Source organism: Psammomys obesus, unplaced genomic scaffold (genome assembly GCF_907164565.1).
Source record: "Psammomys obesus unplaced genomic scaffold, mPsaObe1.curated_primary_1811, whole genome shotgun sequence".
NCBI classification, from domain to species: domain Eukaryota; kingdom Metazoa; phylum Chordata; class Mammalia; order Rodentia; family Muridae; genus Psammomys; species Psammomys obesus.
The window spans coordinates 16545767-16556829 of NW_026596131.1; the positions used below are offsets into that span (position 1 = coordinate 16545767).

At 40.5% G+C, this 11063-nt stretch overlaps 1 protein-coding gene across 1 annotated transcript in view; it reads left to right on the top strand.

The window, feature by feature from the left end:
- The window catches only part of LOC129665677 (patched domain-containing protein 3), a 25481-nt gene extending 18110 nt beyond the window's left edge, over window positions 1-7371 (top strand). Inside the window, exons 3-4 of the mRNA XM_055592484.1 lie at window positions 1931-2076; window positions 5876-7371. Coding sequence (XP_055448459.1) covers window positions 1931-2076; window positions 5876-7371 — 1642 coding nt within the window. The remainder of the gene's footprint in view (window positions 1-1930; window positions 2077-5875) is intronic.
- The last annotated feature ends 3692 nt before the right edge of the window (window positions 7372-11063 follow it).

Genomic DNA, 11063 nt, shown 5'->3' on the forward strand with positions numbered 1-11063 from the left:
ACACACACACACACACACACACACACACACACACACACACACACACATTTTTATTCACCACAGAAAGGGAGCTCACAAGAGATCAAAGTAATGACTGCAACAGAGATCAGTTTGCTGAACCAATGCGTTTTTTAATGGGGCTACTAAAAGGAGTATTGGTAACGGTACTTTCATGAACAGCTTCATCACTAGAAAGCACAACTTACCCTGGGTGATGACTCATGAAACCTGCACCCCTAGAGTTCTCTGCACAATTGGAGGCAGCTGGATAGACTGAAGGTATTTCTGTGCTTGGCTACTCAGTCTCCTCTCCTAGTATGTCTATGAGAATCTTGCAAGTTTTTGCATTCCCAGATGTATGTTTATGGATCCACCTCCTTCCTGGAATGAGAACAGGTAAAGAGATCTTTACCTATTTGAATATGATCTTCTGTTGTTGGTTTGAGTTCCTCGTTGTCATCCTCACATTAAGGGTCCTGACTTATTTCTTTTTCCTATAGTGCATTTGTAAGTGTGGGTATCAGTCATTGTTCTGAAGCAATTTATAGCAAGTAAAGTCTTAAACCTGGAATGCATTATTAAGATTTTTAAAATTTATTGTTAGGGGAAGAGAGATGGTTTAAGAGAATTCTTTGTTGTTGTAGTTGTTTTTGAAGAGGAGCCTCATTCAATTCCCAGCACTTACTTGGTGGCTTATAAAAAGACACCCTCTTCTGATTTCTGTGGGAACAAGCATGGATGCATGCATATCTATATATGAAGGCAAAACAAGCATACACACAGAAGGAAATCTAAAAATTTAAAAATGTACTGTGGCCAGTGGAGTGATAAAGCATAGTATCATACTTTAAACGTGTCTTGCATTTATCTTGTTTTCTTTTGTCCTGACATGGAAATTGGTTGGTCATTCAAAATATGTTGTGTTACAATTCTTTCCTGTTTTCAAATTATCAACCTTTGTATAGAGCCAACATCACTACGTAGATAAAAATCATGAACATGATTTAAAACAGTGTTTCTATACTTTTCATTGCAATGCTCACTGAACTAATTTGGAATTGAAGACTATGATTCTATCTGCTTGAGGTTAGGGATTAGACGGGTGGAGAACTGGACACGTGCGCCATTTCAGATACAGTCTGCCCCTGCCTGTGGTGTGAGTGAGTCCTAACTCATGTATTAAAAACTTGGTTTTCAGTGTTGTGATACTGGGAGGTACTCTTAAAGAAGCAGGGTCTTTGAAAGGTGGCCGGTAGCTGGGACACTGCCTTCAGAAACCACTGACATGGTTCTCATGGGACTCCCATTATTTTCTGCAACAGAAAGTTGTTATGAAGACAGAAAGCCTGGATCCTAAATCTATCTGTTTTCCTATATTTCCATTTGTTTTCTGTGTTCTCTTAAGCATTCCCACCACAATGACGTGTACCACGTCATAACACAGTGAGAGGAGCCCTTGCAAAGATGCTGAATCATCCTGTCAACTTTCAGAATTGTGAACTAAGTAAATGTTTTTTTTTTAATAAAGTGTCCAGCCTCAAGAGTTTTGACATAGCAACAGAAGATGAACCAAGCCACCATCTATTACCTACTATATTTCATCCATAGCCTTCTGAAAGTCAGATTAGAGTCAATTGTTTTTAGTGCTTAGCAAATTTCTATTCTGAAATGCTAGTCAGTGGATTGGTACTCAAATAGTTACATGAGAATCACACAAGAATATTTATAGATTCCCGACTTTGTTGTCCCCTCTATTTTTTTGTGAGTTGCTAGTGTAATGGTGTCTATTAGTTTAAGGTCTCCAGTAGACAGATGTGGAAATTATCAGCCCAGAGGTTTCTGCCTAGATGTCTCAGTCAACAACTAATTAGTAACATTTTAATAGGGAAGCCACTATTATAAGTTCTTATTTTTCCCTCTAAATTTACAGATTGGACTGTGTAAGAAACAAAATGTGGGTTGCAGTCTTCGGAGTGTTTTCTGTTGCCATGTCAGTGGTGAGTGGCTTTGGCCTGATGCTGCACATCGGGGTCCCATTTGTGATCATAGTTGCAAATTCACCATTTCTTATTCTTGGTGAGTAAAACAAGTTATGAAGCTGTGTTGAGTCTGTAACTATGTTCTGTAGATAAGAGAATGCATTTTGTTTAGGTGGCTCAGACAACAGAAAGAACCAATTATCTTCAGAGTTGGAAATATATAGTACCCTAGACAAAGAGAGGGAAGAAATATGGGCATTTGGTCACACATAGAAAACAAAATAGAAGCCCCTGAAAATACAAGAACAAATATTTTGTATAAAGGGATACACATTAAACAGACAAAAAAAAAGTGTTCTTTTTTTCTAGATTAATCAGGACTAGGGAGACCATTTGGAATGTTGTGTGTAAAGGAGCATTCCCTAGATTCTGCTGTAAAGCCAAGTATAAATGATTTGCATTCCCCAAATTTATAGCAAATCAGAGAACTTAAAAGGGAACTATAGACAAGAAATTTCACTTCTATAAAATGTATCTGATAAATGTAATTGATCATAAGTAGAACAAATGGGTTTATTTTGGTCTGTTTTAGAATAAGAAAATATTGAAAGCAATCTTATACCATGCCAATATGGAATTTGTCAAATCAAACTAATTAAAATATTGAAACCATATTTAGCCCTTAAAAAAAAGACAAATATGAATTAAATAAAAACATTCATTACAAAACAAGATAATTTTCCCCCTGGTAATGTGCAAAGAGACATGTGGTGGTGGTGTTGGTCTTGTATCAGTCAGGGCAGAGCAGATGGCAGTCACTGTGGCTTGAGCCTGGCTTGGTGGCCAAAGCTGTTTTATGCATAGGACTCATAAAAATCCAATCAATCAATCCAATCCAGGCAGCACAGTGCGGGAGGAGGAAGAAAGAGAGAGACTTGTGTTGAGCCATGCCTCCTACAGATCTGCCTGCCCTCTGGCACATAGCACAGGAGGACCAGTCATCCATTTGCCAAAGGATATCATACCCAGGAGCCCACCAGCCACGTGGCCAGCCTGCAGCAGGAACCACCACAGTGTGAGGGGATGTGGTGGACAGATGGGGGTGGGGGAGAGAAGTGGAGCAGCTTGAACATGAAGAGAGATGGAACTAGAGACTCAAGGGTAGACAGGAGCAGCCTGTTGTGAGTGGCCAGCCCTGCCACCTGGAGCATGGTGAGGTCCCAGCCTGAGCTGCTGTTGAGGGCCACATCCAGGTCCTTGGTTAGGCAGTGGCAGGGGTCAGTGTCAGTGTCTGTGGCTCATATTACCACAACAGAACATGGCGACGGGACGTCCCTAGTTTTGTGGCAGCCGCTGGGTACTACGTGACTGTCCAGGGGCCGTGCAGAACTGGCCCTGCCTCACTGGCTGTGGTACTCTGGTTAGCTGGTCTCATCTCTCACCACTTGCAGCACTTAGGAGATCAGGCTCTTTGCCTCACCCAGTCAGCTGGTCCTGATCGCAGGGGTGTGGGTGAGCTGGTCCTAAGGGTATGAGTATGGGAGAGCTGATCCCACACACATTTGCTGTAGGATGACACAGGTGTGGAGGTAATGCACTCCTCACCCCACCCCCCAGTCCCGCTCCTCACATCCTCCAGCGGTTGGGAAAGCTGCTCTTAGGGTCATGAGCGCAGGAGAGCTAGCCCTGCCCCTCACTAGCTGCAGCACTTGGAAGAGCAGGCCCTGCATATTACCTGAGCAGTACAAAAGAAGCACAGGTAAGACATCCCTGAGGGCAATAGCACAAGAGAGCTGGCCTCACCACTCTTCTGCCTGAGTGTGTGTGGGGGGGATACCCTCCCCCCATCACCACCTACGGGTGTCAGGAGAGCTGGCCCTGAGAGCATGACATCGGGAGAGCTGGCCCTGCTCCCTCACTGGATGTAGCACATGGGAGTGGGCCCTGCACCTTACCTGGACAGCACAGTGGAGCTGGCCCTAAGGGCATGAGAGCAGGAGAGCTGACACCCTGCCTCTGCTGACCGCTGCACTGGGCGGCCTAGCTGGAGCAGTGATGGAGAGCTCACCCTGGTGGTACAGATAAGGGAGATCTGGCACACTGACCAGCTCAGCTACCACCAGGCCCAGGTCCAGGCCTCTGAGTTGGCCCACCCCAAAATTTATACCATGCAAATGGCTGAGACATGTGAAAGCGCCTGTCCTGCTGACCCAAAGCTGCAGGTCTCCATGAGACCTGCAGGTAACAGCAGGTAACCGGGAGGAGTCATGTAAGGAACCAGCGTCAATGGTGTCTCAGAAGCTCGAGAACTCAGACTGGACCAATGACTGATTGCAATGGACATTTGCAAGTGAGAACGTGTGGAAAATGGGTATGTGGAGGGCACACTGTGACATACTACAGCTTCCACTAGGAGATGTTGTTTTCTAGGCTTTGGTTTTTGCTTGTTTGTTTTATATTTGTTTGTTTCTTTGGTGTTGAGGGGAGGTTGCAAGGGCAGATATGAGGGAAACAGGGAGATGAGTGAAACTGGGGTGCCTGATGTGAAACAAAGAATCAAGAAAAGCTTAAAAAAATAAAACAGTATTTATATAGAATAAATTCCAAATGGAATTTTTAATAAAAGTTTCTCAGGGTTATCCTTGAAAAGGAGATTATGGTGTTTTAAGATGTTTTACAGTAAGCACGGCAGTTTTCCCTGCAGATCGTAGGTGGGTTTATATTGCACACCAGTTTAGCCTTGCTTTTCAGAGTGCACCTTCAGCCATTGTACCCACAGCCATCAACAACTACAGTTAAGAAGATGTAAGCCAGCCTATACTCCCTGTATTTATACAATTTGTATCTATAGGAGTATGTGTATAGATTTGTATGTGATTCCAGCAAGTTAAGAACTGTGAGGAGAATTTCTGAACAAAATTTTGTAAGTAATGAAATCAGTTTTTAAACACTAAAGAGAGCTCCCAGGGCTTCCCTTGGACCTCTGTCCTCTGCCTGTTCCCTTCATGCAGCTGGAGTTTTCAAAGTACTGGTCACGGCACGCCAACATACAGCCTATGACAGCCCCTCAATCATGTACATGACTGTCTGAACTACAGGCCAGCTTGTGATTTCCAGTATTCTCCCAACCTTGTAATCTGTGAAAAAGAAGTAAAGACCAGCATTGTAGTCCCAAGACTTGCTGTTAAGTACACGTGGAAAGTGCACACTGTCTCAACTGCAGTCTGTTGCTGGAGGAAATGAGCTCACTTACAGCAGGCTCAGTCTAGTCTCCTTCCTTTTTTGTTCTCATTCTTTTCTCACATTGGTAATGTCAAAGCTCTCAAACATTCTTTGGTTCTGTTTCGAGCCAATCATGAAACAGCACCATGGAAAGGGTTGTGAAGATTCACTTTTGTACATCTCTCTCATCTCAGGACCAACGAAATACTGTGTCTACCACCTGCTAAAAGTCAAAGAGAGACCAGTAGGGACACTAGAGGTGTGTGTATGCCTGGCTGCCTTTCTATAAAGCAGATGTTTTAATGCAAACAGCACCACTTGGATGGCCTAGTACTACCTGTAAACACACTTGCCAGTTTGCATTTCAAGTAACAGAGTGCTTGATAGATGTGTTTGTATATTAGTTGAAATGGCTCATGGGATCAAAGATTGTTGATGCTGCTGTAGCTGGTGTCCAGTCAGGTAGGTGTTCTCATTTTATCACGAAGGTGCTCTGGGTAAACAGGAGAGAGTGTGCACAAACAACACAGTATTCACAAAGCTAAGGCTTAATTACAGAGGAAGGAGGGATAAATTCTGTTATAAATTCAGATTTGCAAGACAAGCAATAGAAAATGCTTTTAACTTTTAATATGTATTATTAGTATATTTGAATAACTGTTCTTTTGTTTCAGGTGTTGGGGTTGATGACATGTTTATCATGATCTCTGCCTGGCAGAAGACCAGCATCGGGGAGAGCATAAAAGAGCGACTCTCCAGTTCATACTCAAAGGTGGCAGTGTCCATTACAATCACCACCATCACCAACGTCCTTGCTTTCTACACGGGAATCACCAGCTCTTTTAGATCTGTACAATACTTTTGCATTTATACAGGAACAACTGTGCTCCTTTGTTATTTTTATAGTATCACCTGTTTTGGAGCAATTATGGCTCTGGATGGTAAAAGAGAAGTTGCATGCTTCCGCTGGCTGGAAAAGCCAGACCAAAAATTTTCCTCATTTAAAAAGTCCTGCTGTCTCCCATTTGGTTCATTCCCAGGTGAACATGGAGAAGATAAACACCCAATGAATTTGTTCTTTAGAGACTATTTTGGTCCTTTTCTCACAACTACCAAAGCCAAGTTTACTGTAGTGCTGGTATACATTTTCTACATCATAAGCAGTATATATGGGTGCTTCCAAGTTCAGGAAGGGTTAGATCTTCGGAACCTGGCGAGTGATGATTCTTATATCACACCTTATTTTAACATCGAGGAAGATTATTTTTCAGATTTTGGTCCAAGGGTTATGGTTATTGTTACTGAAAGTGTTAACTATTGGGATGATAATGTAAGGAAGAAACTGGACAAATGTATGATAAAGTTTGAAGAAAATGAGTATGTAGATAAAAATCTCACAGAGTTTTGGTTGGAAGCATATATTAAATATATGAATAACATTGGAAATGATCTTAATAACAAAAATACCTTTATGAATAGTATCTCAGGCTTTTTAACAAATTTCCCCATTTTTACACATGATATTAATATTTCCTCATCAAATGAAATAATTTCTTCCCGGGGCTTCATCCAGACTGTAGAGGTTTCATCCTCAAGCAATAAGAAAAGAATGTTATTACAGCTAAGAGGCATAGCTGAAGACTGTGAAGTTCCCCTAATGGTGTATAACCAGGCATTTATATATTTTGATCAGTATGCTGCAATAATAGAAAACACTGTTCGAAATGTCATGATTGCTTCAACAGCTATGTTTATTGTTTCTTTATTGCTAATTCCTCATCCAGTGTGTTCCTTGTGGGTTACTTTTGCTATTACATCTGTGATTGTGGGAGTAACAGGTTTCATGGCATTCTGGAATGTTAATCTTGACTCCATATCCATGATTAATCTTGTCATTTGTATAGGGTTTTCTTTTGATTTTTCTGCACACATATCCTATGCATTTGTTTCCAGTTCTGAACCCTCAGTAAACAAAAAGTCAATTGAGGCATTATATATGCTAGGCTATCCAGTGTTGCAAAGTGCAATTTCAACAATAATAGGGGTGTGTGTTTTATCTGTAGCTAAAGCTTACATCTTCAGGACATTTTTTAAGATTATGTTTCTTGTTATGTTTTTTGGGGCTGCTCATGGCCTAATTTTTATTCCAGTATTTTTAACCTTTTTTTGAAAGTTTGTTTGAATGCACAGTAACAAATAACCCCAACCAGTTATATAATTCCAGATGGCCTGATTCTGGTCTGATTACAAAATGCACTAATTAAAACTTAGTCAATACAAAAAACAAAACAAAACAAAAAAAAAAAACAAAACCAAAAAAAAAAACCCAAAAAACAAAAACAAAAACAAAACAAAACAAAACAAAAAACAGAGATGGAATGAGAAAGGGGGGTTATGAGGAAGAAGAACCAGTGGTAGGAATGAGCAGAAGGGGAGGGTGATGTGGGGTATCAACAGAGCACATTGTATACATGTATGAAAATGTCTTAATGAAACCCATTACTTTGTCCAATTGGTATACACTAATAAAATAGGAATTATTAATATATACCTGAAAACATAAAAAGTGTTAAAAACAGTCAATCTACTTTAGAGAAAGTGCCTTGATTTGGAAGTCCCATATTAAACTGTTCTTTAACATATTCTGAGAAAAATTAAAATTCTTTACCAAATTAAGAAAAGTGTTTTCTTCATATTATTGTCTATAATAAGTCTTAGTTATTTTTTATTGCTTCAATAAAAACCATGATTGAAATCAACTTTGGAAGGAAAGGGTTTATTTCAGTTTATAGCTTACAATCCATCATAAATGGAAGTCATGTAATATGATTTATTTTATGTGCCTGGCCCTTTAGAGGACCCTATGCTTTTCAGTGTCTGTGGCCTTTTGGAATTCTGAGAACAAAGGAGGATATAAAAAGCCAGCCATTGCTGAGAGAAGGGTAGTAGGTTCCAGGAGACAGAAGAGTAGGGTCAGAGAGTAGGGTCAGAAAAGGCAGTTGGTGACAGCTGAGACAGGAGACGCTGAGCTGGGCCAGAGAGAATATTGTTAGGAGACAGTTAGGAGAAGAACCCAGGAAGAACCAACACAAAGCAGCTAAAAGAAAAAAACAGAAGTAGCCACCAATGTTGGACAGCACATTTGTAGGAAAAAAAGAAACATTAAAAGACAAGTGGCCACTAGTGCGGCTAGGCAGAATGGGAGGCTTACTTTCAAGTACCATAGAAGGAAAGGCAGGAAAAGGAGGAATGGATACTTTGCTTCAGAAAGTTGACAGGGAAGTTTTTTCTGAGGCCGTTGTTGGGACATGCTTCCCATGGCTTTCAGCAGCAGTTTCTTTTCTCCTTTCCCTCATTTTAGGGATTTCTTTTTATGAAACACTGGCTGAACAACTGGAAAAAATGTGGGTAGAATCAGAGAAATTTGGGAGTCAAAAATGAAACGCTAGCTAAACAAATGGAAAAATATGTGTGAAAATAGAGAAAAGCTTGGGAACCAAAAAGGAAGAAAAACAAGAACATCATATGCCTGCTAATGGAATAACCCACCGGGTTATGATGAAATAAAATGGTATTCTATAGAAATGACAGACCTAAGGCATTTTGAAGAGGCAATGGTGTCTTAGGATATGCACTCTCCCTATGTGAAACAAACTCTAAATAAGTGGGCTATTCAAAATAGAATTATTCTTCAAGACTAGAGGCTGATCCTCAGTTGTAATGGTTATCATGGTGGAAAGAAGAAGCCAGGAATTTGGAACAGCACAATAGAGTAAGCGGAATTAATATGGTGAGGGACCAGTAGATGGGCAAAGGTTATTATGCTGATATACAAGAATAAATTCAATTTGAAGACACAATCATAGAACAATGCCATTTTAAGAGCCTGGGACAAAGTTGAGGAGCCAGGAAAGAAGTTCACATCTTATACAAGGATCAGAGAAGCGTTCACTGATTTTTTTTTTTTTTTACAAAGGATTAGTTTCAGCTGTGAAAAAAGCCATCTCAGACCCTGATGTGAGATAAGTGCTAACTGAGATCTTGGCATTTGAAATGAAAAAGTTATAAGGCCATTAAAGGTGAGGACAGCACTATGGAAGAGTGGATCAAGGGGTTGATTGATATTGGTTCTAGCATGTATAATGCCACAATAATTGGGAAAGCCATAGCTAAAGGTTTTAGATCTCAAAATGCATGATGCTTTAACTGTGGAAGATATTGTCATTTGCAGAGAGACTGTGACCAAGCCACTAAAGGTCATTAAAGCCTAATGCTTTAATTGTGGAAAATATGGACATTTGAAACAAAATTGTGAACAAGGCATCTCTAAGAGCAGTATTTTTCTAAATATAAACCAGAAAGGTAAATAATAATAATAATAATAATAATAATAATAATAATAATAATAATAATAATAAAAACCAGGAAGATTTAGGATTCTGGGGACGTGCAGGCGATATGGCAATGGTTGCCAATGAGTGTAGGTCCAAGAGAGATAGCCAAGGTGATTTCTTGCCATTGGAAAATGAAATGGCTGGGGGTTAGCTCAAGGTCAAGGCCCTGCAGCAAAAAGAACAAGCTGTTTGACTCCTGTCAGAAAATGACAAGCAGGCAGAACCTCAACTAAAGCATGGTGCTGCAAGCTTGCTGCTCTAGACTCGGTCATAGACAAACATCTTACACTATCCCCCCAAAATTCAATGTTATAAAATATCTACTAGAGTTTTTGGTCCTTTTCCCTCAGGGACAGTAGGAATGGTCTTGGTAAGGAACAGTTTAATCCAAAAAATTCATTGTGCATCCAGGAATTATAGATGAAGATTTCAAAGGAGAAATTAAAATAATGGCTTATGTAAGAAGAGATGCAACTTAACACAGGTGCTAGGATTGCTCAGCTGTTACTGTTTCCGTATATCAAAGGCAAAGCTGCTGCAGCAGAAAGATCGTGAGGGTTTGGAAGCACAGGACAATGTGTGTTTTGGCCAACAGTTGTTAATGATTAGAGGCCAAATTAAAGTAGCAAGTGAATGACACTGAAATAGAAGGTTTGGTGGATACAGGAGCTGATGTAATTATTTCACAAAACCTTGAGATTCAGAATAGCCCCTTCAAACAGTTTACACCCAGTCTCTAGGAACTGGAAAGTTGTCTCAGATAATGGTATACTATGGCTTAAATGTGTGGGACCAGAAGGCCAAAGAGGAAAGGGGATGCAGTTTATTACATCAGTGGGGAACTTGGGTTGATATTTCTTCAATAGAGACAATCCCTAAAATAACGGGTGAAGGTGCTGGGGAAGTGGCTCAGTGGTTAAGAGCACTGGCTGCTCCTCCAGAGGTCCTGAGTTCAATTCCCAGCAACCATATGGTGGCTTACAATCTATACTGGCATCTGATGCCCTTTTCTGGCATGCAGGTGTATATTCAGATAGAGCACTCAAATATATATAAAAAAAGGGATGTGTGTGAAATGGAAGATGTATTGGAGGAGGTTACTGAAAAATGTCATCCAGAACAACCACAGACTGTGCAAGTTGTCCAAAAATGGGACACAACAAGGATGTTTCCAAATTCGTGAGGGATGGGGGCGCTGCTGAAATTATACCAAGGGCCTACTCTTAAAATGGTTGACTAATAAGCCTGTGTGGACAGAGCAGTGACCTTTAACTAAAAAAACTTACAGGCATTTGAGCAGTGGGTACAAGAGCAGCTGGAGGCTCAACATACAGAAGAGCCACCAGCCCTTGGAATCCCCTGTATTTGTTATAAAAAAGAAAGTGGGGAAATGAGAATGTTAACAGATTTGAGAACCGTGAACAGAGTAATCCAACCAATGAGTTTGTTAGAGCCTGGAATTCCTTTT